Source organism: Amblyraja radiata, chromosome 23, assembly GCF_010909765.2.
Source record: "Amblyraja radiata isolate CabotCenter1 chromosome 23, sAmbRad1.1.pri, whole genome shotgun sequence".
In the NCBI taxonomy this organism is placed as follows: Eukaryota; Metazoa; Chordata; class Chondrichthyes; order Rajiformes; family Rajidae; genus Amblyraja; species Amblyraja radiata.
Genome location: NC_045978.1, coordinates 22,916,288 through 22,931,345, shown reverse-complemented (window position 1 = coordinate 22,931,345; position 15,058 = coordinate 22,916,288). Strand labels below are relative to the sequence as shown.

The 15,058-nt window shown below is 44.1% G+C and overlaps 1 protein-coding gene across 2 annotated transcripts in view; it reads left to right on the top strand.

Annotated features, from left to right (window-relative positions):
* The window catches only part of csnk2a1 (casein kinase 2 alpha 1), a 56,238-nt gene that overhangs the window by 6,626 nt on the left and 34,554 nt on the right, over positions 1-15,058 (top strand). For both annotated transcript variants that reach the window (XM_033041790.1, XM_033041789.1), the window contains exons 2-3: positions 11,005-11,116; positions 12,218-12,319. In XM_033041790.1, coding sequence (XP_032897681.1) covers positions 11,005-11,116; positions 12,218-12,319 — 214 coding nt within the window. The remainder of the gene's footprint in view (positions 1-11,004; positions 11,117-12,217; positions 12,320-15,058) is intronic.

Genomic DNA, 15,058 nt, shown 5'->3' with positions numbered 1-15,058 from the left:
ACCCTCACCACCGGTACTGACTCTGAGCCCCCACGACGTGAGACGGACCCTGCAGCACATCAACCCCAACAAGGCCACCGGACCTGACGGAGTACCAGGGCGGGTTCTGAAGCACTGCGCAGGGGAGCTGACTGCGGTGCTCACGGACCTGTTTAACACATCCCTGCTGCAGGCCTCCGTCCCCACATGCCTCAAGACAGCCACAATCATCCCTGTGCCAAAACAATCAGCCATCAGGTCCCTCAATGACTATCGGCCAGTGGCGCTGACACCGGTGGTGATGAAGTGCTTCGAACGTCTGGTACTGGGACACTTGAAGTACAGCATCCCCCCCTCCTTAGACCACCACCAATTTGCCTATAGGGCAAACAGGTCGACGGAGGACGCAGTGTCACTGGCCCTCCACTCCACCCTGACACACCTGGACCAGCGGGACAGTTATGTGCGGATGCTATTCATAGATTATAGCTCCGCCTTTAACACCATCCACCCCCATAAACTAGTCACTAAGCTGGACCACCTGGGCCTCAACACACACCTGAGCAGCTGGGTCCTGGACTTTCTCACCGGCCGACCACAGACTGTGCGCATGGGGAGGCAGGTCTCCTCCAGCATCACCTTGAACATCGGTGCACCACAGGGCTGTGTGTTGAGCCCCTTCCTTTTCTCCCTCTACACTCTCGACTGCAAACCCACCCACGAGGCCAACACCGAGAACATTAACGGCGAGACAGTGGAGGCTGTGCAGAACATCAGGTACCTCGGGGTCAACATCAGCCACGACCTGACCTGGACCGTCAACATCACGGCGACGGCCAAGAAAGGACTTCAAAGGCTTCACTTCCTGAGGTGCTTGAAGAGGGCACGTCTCCCACAACAGCTGCTGGTGAGCTTCTACAGGTCAGCCATTGAGTCAGTTCTTACATACTGCATCACAGTATGGTACTCTGGCTGTACCGCAGAGAACAGGAAAGCTCTCCAACGCGTCATGAAGACTGCTGAGAGGATCACTGGCACCCAGCTCCCCAGTCTGGAGGACATCTACCGGACCCGCTGCATCCGGAGGGTCAAGGGCATCATTAGAGACAGCACACACCCTGGACACTGTCTCTTCACCCTCCTGCCCTCAGGAAGACGATACAGGACACTGAGCGCCCGCACGACAAGACTGAAAAACAGCTTCTACCATAGAGCTGTGACACTACTGAACTCTATCCCCCTCCCACACTGATCCCCCCCCCTCTCTCTCACACACCCGCCAATACTCCTGTATGTTTATGGTTATAGTTTAAAAATTTTAATAGTTCTTTTTTTTTAATTGTATTTTTATACTTATATTCCTGTGCAGCTGGAGGACTGCTCCAACAGAATTTCGTTGTCTTGTACAATGACAATAAAGATTATCTATCTAATAAGATAAGGTGGTTGCGAGTTGGTCCCACTAGAGAACTGCACAACATTCCATGCTGGCACTTGTGCAGTGCTAAAGTAGCTTTGCACTGTTGGAGGTGCCACTTTTCAGATGCGATGTTAAACTTGGGTCTCAGCATGACTATCTGCGTTCCATTGGATTACTTTAAAGAAATCTTGCTTTTGAAATGTAATTGCTGCTGAAATGTAATAAATGAGGAAACCATTTATTGCACAGAAATATGTGCTTAATTTATTATTGGTGTCACGTTTACCGAGGTACAGTGAAAAGCTTTTGCTTGCGTGCTATCCAGTCAACGAAAAGACTATACATGATTACAAAACAAGCCGGTGTAAATTGCACAGATAAAGGGTACACCATTTAGTGCAAGATAAAGTCTGAGTATAGTTAAAGGTATCCAATGAGATAGATGGGTGGTCAAGACTGCACTCCAGCTGATGAGAGAATCGTTCAGTTGCCAGATAACAGCGTGCATTCGTCTTGGATCGGAACTGGAAACCGAGAGCTCCTGTACTCACCTTGGATTTGAAGGTGACCTGAGGGACAGCTTTTTCATGGAGGGTGGTGCCTATATAGAATGAGCTGCTGGAAAAACTGGTAGCGGCAGGTACAGTTTGCCACATTTAAAATACACTTGGATGTGTAAGGTTTGGATGGATATGGACCAGGTGCATGCAAAGGAAACGCCTTGGTTAAGCAATATGGTCGGACGAGTTGGACAGTGGGGCCTTGTTCCGTGCTGCATAGCTTTGACTATTCTGCCTCTTTCTGTGCTGCTCTCTAGTTTGCATCAAACACCAGTTCAAAGCTTATATTGATTTTATGTAACAATTTTATATTGTTGATTTCCAGGAAGAATATAACTGCCGATATCTTGATTAATTTTGTTCATTGCTTGGGCTGCTTCCTGGAGTTAGATCTGATGAAATGCAAACATACAATTTGACCTTGAATGCATTTTTTGTTCACTTTGGATTTCTACTACTTTCAGCATTTTCACTTTTTTTTAAATCAGTCGAGGAATGCATCAGCTTCTGAACCATATACCACAATTAAATTGAAATTGGCAATACCTTGATTACTCAGAGCTGTATTGATAAAAATTTACCATTTATACTGGAAGACTTGTGTAATGCCACTGACACATCAAGTTAGGCAATAGATGCATCTTTAAGCCATGTGTAACCTTCTGAGAGCAAAGTAACCCAAAATATAAATTCTGTAAGATTTATATATTCTCTGCCAGTTCTCTGGATACTTTCAAGAGAGAGCTAGATGGGGCTCTTAAAAATAGCAGAGTCAGGGGATATGGGGAGAAGGCAGGAACGGGGTACTGATTAGGGATGATCAGCCATGATCACATTGAATGGGCGGTGCTGGCTCGAAGGGCTGAATGGCCTATTCCTGCACCTATTGTCTATATAGCCAGCATGAAGTTTTATCATTTTTTCTCAGTAGACCTTGAATTCTTATCTAAAAAGTAAATATTGAAGCTCCATGTACCTTACTAAAGCCACTTTTATACAATTCTGCTCTGCCGACCATTTCAACTGTTAATGCGTCTCATCCATGTGTACAACCTAAAGCTCTATTTCTATAACAGTCTTTGTGCACACCCTTGAACCATGTCTGTCACATTTCAACTACCACTAGCATTCTTTGTGTTATCGTAACCAATTCTATGTATTGGCTGTTGAATGCACTGCCACTTCTCTTCCAAGGATGCCGACCTTGAAGTTCTGCTTCACTTTCCATGGGACTTTTGCCTTTTTTTGGCTTTGTTCGCCCTCAGTGGTTTCCCATGTCTTTGATAAAATGTTGACTAAATTCCCTTCTACTGCCTTTCCCAATGGCAACCGTAACCTCGCCTTATGGCAGATATCCCATACGGCCCACTTTTCTCAACCCCACCCCCCTCTGCAGCTTAAAAGCAACTTGTTTTTCCTCCCTCGTTTCTGGCAAAATGTCTGGTCAGATAAGCTGATTTTATTTCTCTTTCCACGGTTGCTACCTGCCTTGCTGAGTCTCCATCATTTTCCATTTTTACCTGAAAACATAGCTGTCATTGCCAACCAATCTGCTTCCATGGCCCCACATCCTCATTCTAATCCCTGTGTTGAACTGTATTTCTCCATATTTTAGGGATATTCCCCTGTACATGTCACTCACTACATGTTTAGTTTAGAGATATATCGTGGAAACGGGTTCTTTGACTCACCAAGTACACGCCGAGCACTAGCACTGTCCTACACACTGAGGACAATTTACCATCTTTACCGAAGCCAATCAACCTACAAACTTGTATGTCTTTGGAATGTGGGAGGCAACCGGAGCACCCAGGGAAAACCCACATGGTCACGGGTAGAACTTACAAACTCCGTATAGATATACATATCTAGGGGGCGCTGACCTGTGCGCGGCTGCCCAGCCAGCAGCTGACCGTCTTTTCATCTTTTTTTTAATTTTTAGTTAGTTAAAGTGTTTTTGTTTCTGGAGTTCTAGACTGTTTTATGTGGGGTGGGGGGGGGGGGGGAAGGGGGAAACTACCTTTCAGGGTCCCTACCTGGTCGGAGAGGCAGCTTTTCTCCGGGCTGCAGTTTCGACCCGCTCTCGCGGCCTACCAGCGGGCCTGGAGCGGCGTTTCCTGTCGGGACCGCCCAGAACCACGGCTTCGGCAGCGGCACAGCGCTGGAGCGCTATCGTGGAGCGGGCGATGCCTTGTCCGGGTCGCCGCGCTGGAGCTCCGGTGAGCTGAAGACCGCCGGGAACAACATCGCGGAGCTGCGGGACTGTGGAGCGGCCAGCTGCGGGCGGCGGCGCCGAACTGTACACCGGGAGCCTGGGATCTCGCGACGAGATCGCCAGTGGTGGAGCTCCAACCGGCGCGGCCTTGTTGGTTTTGGAAGCCGCGGCCTCCAGTACGGAAGCGGCCGTTCCAGGTGTCCCAAGCCGCTGTGAGGATTCTCCCGACGCCGGAGCACCATCACCCGGCGAGAACGGCCAGGAACATCGGGCCTCCGTAGAGGCAACTGTGGAGGCCTCAATTGGCTCGACTATGGGTGAACTGGGGTTGGGGACTGGACTTTGTGCCTTCCCTCATGGTGGGAGCCATTGTGGGGGGATGTTCTTTATGTTTAAATCTCTTATTAATGTTATGTCTGTATTCTTTCTTTATGTGCTGCATTGGCAAGAAGCATTTCACTACACCTAGGTGTATGTGACCAATAAATAACCTTTGAACTTTAGAAGTGAACCCATATTCGGAAGTGAACCCCCGTCTCTGGCGCAGTAAGGCAACAACTCTACCGCTGCACCACTGTGCCTCCCATTGTGCCGTATATGTTGCCATGCAATTGCTGGGTTTTTTTTTTTGTATAAAAATTGCCTTTATTAAAATCTGACAATGTGCACTTTAACCACATGTGATTTTTTTCTATTACAAATTTCAAATTGTGGAGTACAGAGGCAAATAAATAAATGATGGGTCTTTCTTGGTTCTTGGTTTCTTGGTCCTCCAAAATATTCCAAATGGAATTTAAACTGGAGGTGGTGGAGGGAGGACTTAAGCCAGAAAGGGTTATTGGGAAGAAAGAGCTACTTTAAATTTAGTTGCATCTGGTTGGGTAACTATAGTAGGGTGGAGATTATTCCTTGCTTTAATTGTGCGGGGGAAGAACGAATTGCTGTACACATCTGTCTTTGTAGCTGGGATCACAAATTGGATCAAATGCCCTCGTCTGCTCCTAATTTGTTTGGGTTTGGTGTAGGTCTTGTAATCTATGTTGAGCTGACCATTTAACATTTTGTAAAAACAGGTCAAACGGTGAGCTTCACGTCTGTCTTGGAGAGGGTTCCACCCCAGAGAATTCAGAAGTTTGGTGACACTCGCTTTCTCTCTCATAGGTGTTAGTAACAAATCGAGCTGCCTGTCTTTGGACACGTTCGATGGAATAAATTTTTTTATTTGTGTATTGGTCCCATGCTGCAACTGCGTAGTCCAAATGAGGTCTAACGAGGATGAAGTATAGCTTCTCCTTGACAGAAGTTGAACAATGATGAAAGTTGCGCCTCAGAAAGTTTAGGACACCTGTTGCTTTCACCGTTGCATGATGAGTCTGACCATTCCAACGCAGATCATTCTGCAATTTGATGCCAAGATACTTGGTTTGTTTCGATTCTTCAAGGGTGGCACCAAGTATATTGTAAGATGTTTCGCCTGGATTCCTCTTTCTGGTGACACGCATGGTTTCACATTTGGAAGGGTTGAACTGCATGCCCCATTGTTGTGACCACTCAACCATAGTATCGAGATCCTTTTGGAGAGCATCTTCATCATCAGCTGACTTAATTGGACGGTACAGCAAACAATCATCAGCGAATAGTCTGGTCGTACTTGCGACTTTTTCATGGATGTCATTTATGTAAAGCAAAAATAGATGTGGGCCAAGTACTGTGCCCTGAGGTGTACCACTTAACACTGGATGCCAATTGGAGCTCTTTCCGTTCACACACACACGCGGAAGACGTTTTGTCAGGAAACTGGAAATCCAAGGAAATGTAGAATGGTTAATTGGTGGCTGAGTGGACTATATAAGGCTCGACCGGAAACGTCACCCACATCTCCTCTCTAGAGATGCTGCCTGTTCTGCAGAGTTAAGAAGCATTTTTGTGAAATGGCCCGCACAAACTAGGTGGATCACGTAGCCCGCCGTAGTGCTTTACGTTTATATGATCCTGGCTAATTAGTTTCACATAATAGCCCCTTTAGATTCCTTTCTTTCATTTTCCAAAGCCTTCTTTCCCTGCTCCATCACCTTGTCACCCCCCCCCCCCCCTCTTTATGCCATTTGCCTCCTCGTCATGAGATCCAAGCCCCGCCCACCCTTGTGCCCTGTTTGTGTGTGCCCTGTTTGTTATTAAGTTTAACTACCTGGCAGTTTCTGAATTCATAGTTATACAGCGTGGAAAGAGGCCCTTTGGCCCACCTTTTCCATGCCAACCAACATGCCTGTTCTACTTTAGTACTAGTTGCCTGCATCCTTCTAATCCAATCCTGTCCATTGTACCTATATAAATGTTTCTTAAACTTTGTGATAGTGCCTGCCTCAACTACCTCCTCCGCAGCTCGTTCCACGCACCCATCACCCTTTGTGTATTACTTCTAATATTGTACTGTGGCTCTTATTGAACGCTGTTTTTGCATAGCCTGGAATGATTGCCAGAAAATATCTGGTATGGCTGAGTTGAAGAAAGGAAAAACAAGATCAATTTTTCTTTAGAAACAAGGACTTGTAGCTGACCGTTCACCAAAAAAAAAGACAAAATGCTGGAGTAAATCAACCGGTCAGGCAGCATCTCAGGAGTACATGGATGGGTGACGTTTCTTCTTCAGATTGATCGTAGGAGGTGGGGAGAGAAAGCAGGGAGGAGGGGTGGGACAAACCCTGCCAGGTAATAGCTGGATACTGGTGAGTGGAGAGTTTCGATGGGCAGATGTCTGTACAAATGCCAAAGATGAAAAAGGATGTCAGAAGGATTGAAGAGTTGTCAATTGTGAAGCTAGCAGAAGGAATGTTGCCCTTTCCACCTATGTTTTAAAGCTGTTTTGTGTGTCTATAGCAAAGTATATATGCCCTAAAATGTTCATCACCGTTAGCTGACAACTTCATGACAATTTGATGGGCATAGTAAAGATTGACAGAGTCTTCAGACCCAGTCACGGTCTCTCTGAACAATGCTTTTACCATCTTTGGTATGATGTTCTTTGCAATGCGGTCTGATGCCTATGTCTAATAAAGTAGACTAGATCAATCTTGTGTACAGGACTGACATACTCCTTTAAGAAAGCTCGACGAAAACCAAAGTACCAGAAAAGGCTGAAGGGACTTCATTTTTTTTGGGGGATACGGCGTTGAAACAGGCCCTTCAGCCCACCAAGTGCACGCCAACCAACAATCACCCATACACACTAGTTCTATCCTACACACTAAGTACAATTTACAGAAGCCAATTAACCCATACATCTGCAAGTCATTGGAATGTGGGAGGAAACTGGAGCATCCGGAGAAAACCCACGTGGTCACAGGGAAAACATACAATCTCCGCACCGAGATCTGGATCGAACCCGGGTCTCTGGCACTGCGAAGAATCAACTCTACTTCTGCGCCACTGTGCCGCACCTCTTTGTTGAATTGTGCACTCAATGCAAGTTTAGAAGCTAATTTGTAGGAAAGCTTGGATAATTTTGCCCATGCCTGTGGCAAATATGGCCTTACAATTAGCACAGAAATTATGCGCCAATCTTCACCAAACACCTCATACACATAACCTAACATCCTTGTGAATGTCAGGGGCTTGGCAGCACTCTCCCAAGTTCATTCAACATTGATGACAAAGTCAACAACCATGTAACAAAGGCCAACTCTGTGTTTGATGGACTGAAGTACAGTGTGGGAATAAAGAGGAATTGGCCTAAAGACCAAACTGAAGGCATATTGTGCCGTTGTCATATTTACCTTGCTCTATGCTTGTGAGACATGGACAGTGTACAGCAGACATGCCACACAGCTTAACCCCTGTCATATGACCTGTCTGCGTAGAGTACTTCACATTCTGTTCCAAAATAAAACACCTCAGCATTTACACATCAGATCACAGATCAGGTGGGCAGGACATGTCAGAAGATTATTTGATATTAGAATACCAAAGCAGCTCTTGATGTAGAGATGACGGAGGGCAAACGATCACATGCTGAACAGAAAAAGAGATTCAAACATCCCATCACAGTTCCAACTTGACGTGCATCACTGGAAACAACTAGTATTGGATTGTCCTGTTTGACCTACCGGCATAAAAAGTGTTGCTCACTCATATGAGAAGGTTAGAATGGTGGAAGCAAAGAGGAAAAGAGAATCTCAACAATCAAGAACCACTGATGCTACAGCATTCCTACACCATTGTCACCTGTGTGAAAGGCCCAAATGTGTTTAATCAACCATCTCCGTACATATAAAATGAATGACATTGTATTGCTTGAGAATAACTGACGAACAACGTGCATTGACTGCCAAATTTCCAGAAAATCAATAGCAAGTTATTTAAAATTGCCAAGTACGGTTTCTTCAACAATGCAGTCATTTTAGTGAACCCACTTAAAGCTGTATTCCAAAAATACTGGGTATGAATGTTTCAAGCTAGTATACATATGTTGGATAGAGATTATCGCACACTACAACTCGCGTCTCCCCCTCCTCAGTTAGACTGCCGCCTTATCACTAAATGTAAGATGTTTATTGCCATCTAAATGAGGCATTTCATTTTCCTCGGCTTCTGCAAATGGCCCTATAAAGATGGTCTTTTTCTTTTGTGTCCATCTTCCATGTTTCAAATGTCATCATCGCTGTCATCATCTGTCCTGAAAAGGACGCAAGCTTCCGGCGACAATCAGTGGGACCCATCACGTTGCAATAGATGATGGTGGTAACAGAATTAGCTCAGGTACTTCCAGTTTCCAGCCCGACGTTGTGGATGGTTCTGCTATGGGGCCTGTGAAGATGGTAATATCTGATCATTTAAATTGACCTTTGCCTGGGGATCGATAATCCCTCATGGCTCCCAGGTTGCCACGGAGCGGGGAACCCACCCAGGAGATGTGGTGGCCCGATGAAGGAAGACCTGGCGGGTCACAGTCTGCAGCCTTCCGAGTTGGCTGCAGGAGACCTCCCCCCCCCCCCCCCGGGGACACAAAGGCGGTTGGCGAGTAGAGTGACCCTGGTTCGCAGGCCGATCTGGTTGAGGCCAATGGAGGAGTCCCTGCAGTAGTCTGGTGCTTAACTGGATTAGGAATCGCTCCAGTACATCGAGCACATGGAACTTTTTATAAATGGTGTCAAAATATGGCAACCCGTGCACGTGCGATCTATGCAAGAAGAATTTCACTGGGCAGTGTATACGTGGCAATAAAGCACAATTGAACTATTGACTGACCAATTGCCACCTTATATGTGCCATCAACTAGGGATTTGTTCAGATTGTGCACATGAATTAATTTTAGTTTATTATTATCACATATACCGAGGTACAGTGAAAAGCTTTTATTTGCGTGCTATCCTGTCAAGGAAAACACTATATGTGATTGCAATCAAGCTATCCCCAATTATTTTTGGCAAGAGAAAAAAGCAGCATTTACTAGTGATCTGAGTAAAACCGTTTTAATAAGTATACTTTTTTTTGTTTGAGTTGCACTGGAAGAACTTGAACAATTCACACTAAGGGAATGGAAGACAGAATGGAATGTGTACAACAGACTGTGATCAAGATATATTAAATTTCTTACTTTATTCTGAAGGTTGTTTACTTACAGCTGTTGTGCTACAAATATTGAGACCGTAACTTGGAATCATTTGTGGCCATTCTTTATTCTGTAACTGAATATTTTCACGGTATGAAATTTGCTGTACCATTATAGAAACATCCTAACACTCTTGAAGTGACCTTGATTCTAATGAAAATGTATCACCCTTGTGCTTTCAAATATTCTAATCCATTTGAGTGCAGTTTTTGTAATTAAGTTTTCTTGTGGATGAATAAGTTTAATACTGGATTTTTATAGCAAAGGACTCCATTTACATTGCCCATTATCAAAACAGCTGCAGAGCATTGTTCATTTTGTGAATAGCTTTGATCAATGTAAACGTTCCATGGACCTTGCTAAAACTTCAAACTTTTCTTGGTGTTGTGATCATCTGTCTTGCCCAATGGTATATTTTAATAAGAGCTCAAGGAAATGTGCTCTTATTAAACATTCAACATCTTAATAGTGTAATTATTGATCTCTGTCATTGGGATATATTTTGCATCCTCTTTAGGACCACTCCTTTGTTCCATGGGATTTTATTCATTGGAGAAAATTGGTCATGGGGTGAGATGTGTGGTGATACAATTGTGAATAAGACACAACTAGCAGGTTTCAATTCTAACTCCAAAAATGTTCACTAATCAAAAGCTTTCATTTGCAATACTTGGTGAACATCCATGAAATGCAGAATTACGTTTTAGTTTTAGAGATACAGCGTAGAAACAGATCCTTCAGCCCACCGAGTCCACGAGGACCAGTGATTGTTGTACACTAGTTCTAACCTATGGATTAGGGACTGTTTACAGAAGCCAATTAACTGACAAACCTGCCCATTTTGGAGTGTGGGAGGAAACTGGAGCATCCGAGGAAAACCCACACGGTCACAGGGAGAATGTACAAACTCTGCAGACAAGCACCCACCACTGTGCTGCCCAGGAAAAATAATCTTTAAAAACAGTGCTCATCTTTCATGCAATCAATTTTACCATTTTACTATTGAGGACAAAGATGCAATATTTTCAACAGTAACTGAAATACAAATTTCTACAGGTGCGAAAAGCATTTCAGGGATGTTTTATATTTAAATTACAATTAAGACTAATAAGTTGGAAACTATTTTGTGTTTTCATTTTTGTTGGCTAAAGTTGTCTTTAGGTAAAATGTGCTTTGTCTTTTGAACTTATTTTAAACCATGTATTATTTTTGTTTCGTGCAGAAATCAAGATGACTACCAGTTAGTTCGTAAATTAGGTCGAGGGAAATACAGTGAAGTGTTTGAAGCTATTAACATCACAAACAATGAAAAAGTAGTTGTTAAAATACTTAAGGTAAGCCATGCACACTGATTAACATTGTACACTAATATTTCATTTTTACAAGATCTATATTTTTGAAGCATATGTTGTCGAATCAAAGATAAATGAGACTAAGTACCCTACCAGCCCTGCCTCGACCCAAGCAGTTGTTCCAGGTGTGACAGAGGTTCTCCTGCATCTCCTCCAACCTCATCTATTGCATCCGCTGCTCACGACATCAGCTGATCTACATCTGTGAGACCAAGCGTAGGGTTGGCGATCGTTTCGCCGAACACCTCCGCTCGGTCCGCATTAACCAACCTGATCTCCCGGTGGCTCAGCACTTCAACTCCCCCTCCCATTCCGAATCCGACCTCTCTGTCCTGGGCCTCCTCCATGGTCAGAGTGAGCACCACCGGAAATTGGAGGAGCAGCTGCCTGGGATAAATGTGTCATTTGAGGGAAAATTACAAAGAAATGCCTAACACCTCGCATAAAGCTTTAGTAGGTGACTTCATTGAAATGCATAAGATTCTTATGGGGCGTGACAGGGATGTGAGGAAGCAAATTGAGAAAGCAAATATAATTTCCTGGAGGCACCAGAGACTACAGATGCTGGAATCTATCAAGGGGGGGGGGAGAGAGGAAAGCAGCTGGAAGACAAAGGCAGTTTAGGCAGCATCTTCGGAGGGACTATTTAATTTTCATTATAAATCTTTGTGAGAAAGCCTTTCTCCCTTCCTCGGTGGCAAAATAATTAGTGACGAACTGGAGACTTGATTCTGCTTCAAATGTCAGTGCATGCTAATATTCCCCTATTTCTAACACGTTTGAAATTCTACATAATCTTTTAAAGTTTATTTTTCTGAATTCAGCGAAGGGATTGTTTTTGCTATCGAGCTGCAATTGGTGCTGCCCTGTCTGGCCATGGAAGTTATTTGATTTGTATCTTGATTTGACTTCCTCAATTGTCTTGTCTATTCATCCCTGTGTACTATTAGGGGAAACTTTTTATCTCAGAAAGTACACCACAACTTTAGCATTTGTTGCATGCATGCTGACGTATGGTCACCGAAAGGATAAATGAAACAACACAATTTACTTTATAATATTTTGTACTTATATTTCCTGTAGCCTGTAAAGAAGAAGAAAATAAAGCGTGAAATTAAAATATTGGAGAATCTGCGTGGCGGTCCAAATATTATCACTCTCATAGATATCGTCAAAGATCCAGTGGTATGTGAAGATTTCTATTCTTTCATATCCTTCTATCATCCTTCTTTAACGGTATTGAACTTATGAAAGTTTAATTGTAAATAATTTACATTGGGGAAAAGTTCTTGTCATTTTGTACAGATTAAAAACATTGAGAAAAGTAATCCTTGAAATCATGAGAATACAAATAAAAATATTTAAGATTGAACATTTGTTATTGTCACATTTTGCAATGGATTAATTGATTATGCTTCTGGTGTACCTCTCATTTAAATTGGTAGATCTCTGAACAGCCAAATGATTTTTATTCCATGGATTAATTCTACTTGAGTTGCATTACACAAACGTCATTACTATTATCTGATTCACGATGACAGTGTTCACAGTAGTTAATTGAATGCAGATAAATTCTTAGCAAACTTGCTCAGTAATTATATTGTGATCATTAATAGGTCAGTGGTTTTATCAAGAATAATACCCCATACGGAGCTGCATTCATCAGATGATATCTTAAATCTCTATTTAGTTAACTAACTTTTTTTAGAGTTTGTTCCAAAATGTGATTTGTGTGATTGATAAATTATGCCAATTCCTTTTCTGCCTGTTGCCCAAATCCCAAGTTGTCCAACATTTGCATTTGTTGTCTCCTTCAACTGGATATAATTCTGAATGGTTTTGAGAATGATGGGTGACTACAGGTACACTTATAGTTTGTGAACAAAAATGTCACTCATTTAACATACATTTTTATGATGGATTTTGTAGAACATTCTTCCTTCTGACTTTTAAATGCAGAATTGCTTGTTTCATCACATTACAGACACAGTAAATTGATTGGCTAACTTGGTGGCTGTATCATTTAATAGTCTGGATGGATAAAGTTGATCAGGTTGAATATGTTGCTGTTCTAGTAGCCTCCATGGAGACCAGCTAACATCTGTAGTTAATGATTGAAATTTCGAGAGAACAAGATCATACATTGAGTAACCCATGGAGTGAATGCATGGTTGTTCACAGATTTTTTTTTTTTTACATTTATCATTTAGAAAAATCTAGTTACCTATATTTTTTGTGACAAAAGAGTAACATCTTCACATAATTTGACATTTATCAAGAGACATGGAATTTAGCTGACTGCCAAGTTATGGTTACAAAGCAACTTACTGAGAACAATTTGACTTTCAATAACATGAGAATTTAGCATTCATGGGAATCAGCAAGATGTTATAATAAATATGAAAATGCTTTGTACAGTTATATTTCGCCACCTTCAACGGGATCTCACTATTAAACACATCTTCCCATCTCCACTTCTTTCTGCTTTCTGCAGAGACTGTTCCCTCCGCAACTATATTTCGCCACCTTCAACGGGATCTCACTATTAAACACATCTTCCCATCTCCACTTCTTTCTGCTTTCTGCAGAGACTGTTCCCTCCGCAACTCCCTGGTCAACTTGTCCTTCCCACCTAAACTACCCCCTCCCAGGTACTTTCCCTGTAACTACAATACAATACAATACAATTTATTTGTCATTTGACCCCATTGAGGTTCAAACGAAATGTTGTTTCTGCAGTCATACACACAAGAAAGAACCAAGACACAACACAATTTACACAAACATCCATCACAGCGCCTCTCCTCCTCGCTGTGATGGAAGGCAAAGACTTATCTCTCCCCTGCACTTCCCATTCCCCTCCCGATGTCAGAGTCAAAGTCAAAGCCCCCGGCGGGCGATGGCAATTGTCCCGCGGCCATTAACGCCGCGCCGGGTGATGCAAGGCCGCGCTCCGGGTCTTGTTGTTGGAGCCCCCGGCGGGCGCTAGCAAAGTCCCACAGCCATTCCAAGCCACGCCGGGCGATGATGTAAGGCCTCGCTCCAGGTACTCTTCAACCCCGCAACTTGGGCGGGTGAAGTCGCCGTTGCGGAAGCCCCGAAAAGTGGTCTCCCAGCAGGGACCCGCGGGCTCCCGGTGTCACTGTCCACCAGACCTGCGGTATGCCTCCGAATCCCCGGGGTCGGGTCGCAGCAGCGCGCCACCACCACTCCTCCCGCTCCGAACTCGGCCAGCTCCGCGATGGTGAGTAGGTCCGCAGCTCCGCGACTGGAGCCCCAGGTTGTTCCTGCTGGAGGCCGCTCCACGGTGCTAGGCCCCAACGACAACAGAGACCCGACAGAGAAAAGGTCGGGTTCTCCGTGCAGGGGATAGATTATTAAAAGTTTTCCCCCACCCCCCGCCCCCCACACGCATACACAAAAAAAATAATAAAAACTACATTCAAACGAGACAAAAAACAACAAAAAGACAGACGGACTGCAGAGGCCGCTGCGACGCGAGTCGCGCCGCCCACCGGAAATCACATCTATAGAAGATGCAATACCTGTCCCTATACCTCCCCCGTCCAAGAATCCCAACAATCTTTTCAGGTGAGGCAGAGGTTCACTTGCACCTCCTCCAACCTCATCTACTGTATCCGCTGTTCCAGGTGTGGACTCAATAGACAATAGGTGCAGGAGTAGGTCATTCGGCCCTTCGAGCCTGCACCGCCATTCAATGTGATCATGGCTGATCATCCACAATCAGTACCCCGTTCCTGTCTTCTCCCCATATCCCCTGACTCTGCTATCTTTATGAGCTGTATCTAACTCTTTCTTGAAAGCATCCCGAGAACCGGACTCCACCGCCTTCTGAGGCAGAGAATTCCACAGACTCACTACTCTCTGTGTGAAAAAGTTTTTCCTCGTCTCCATTCTAAATAG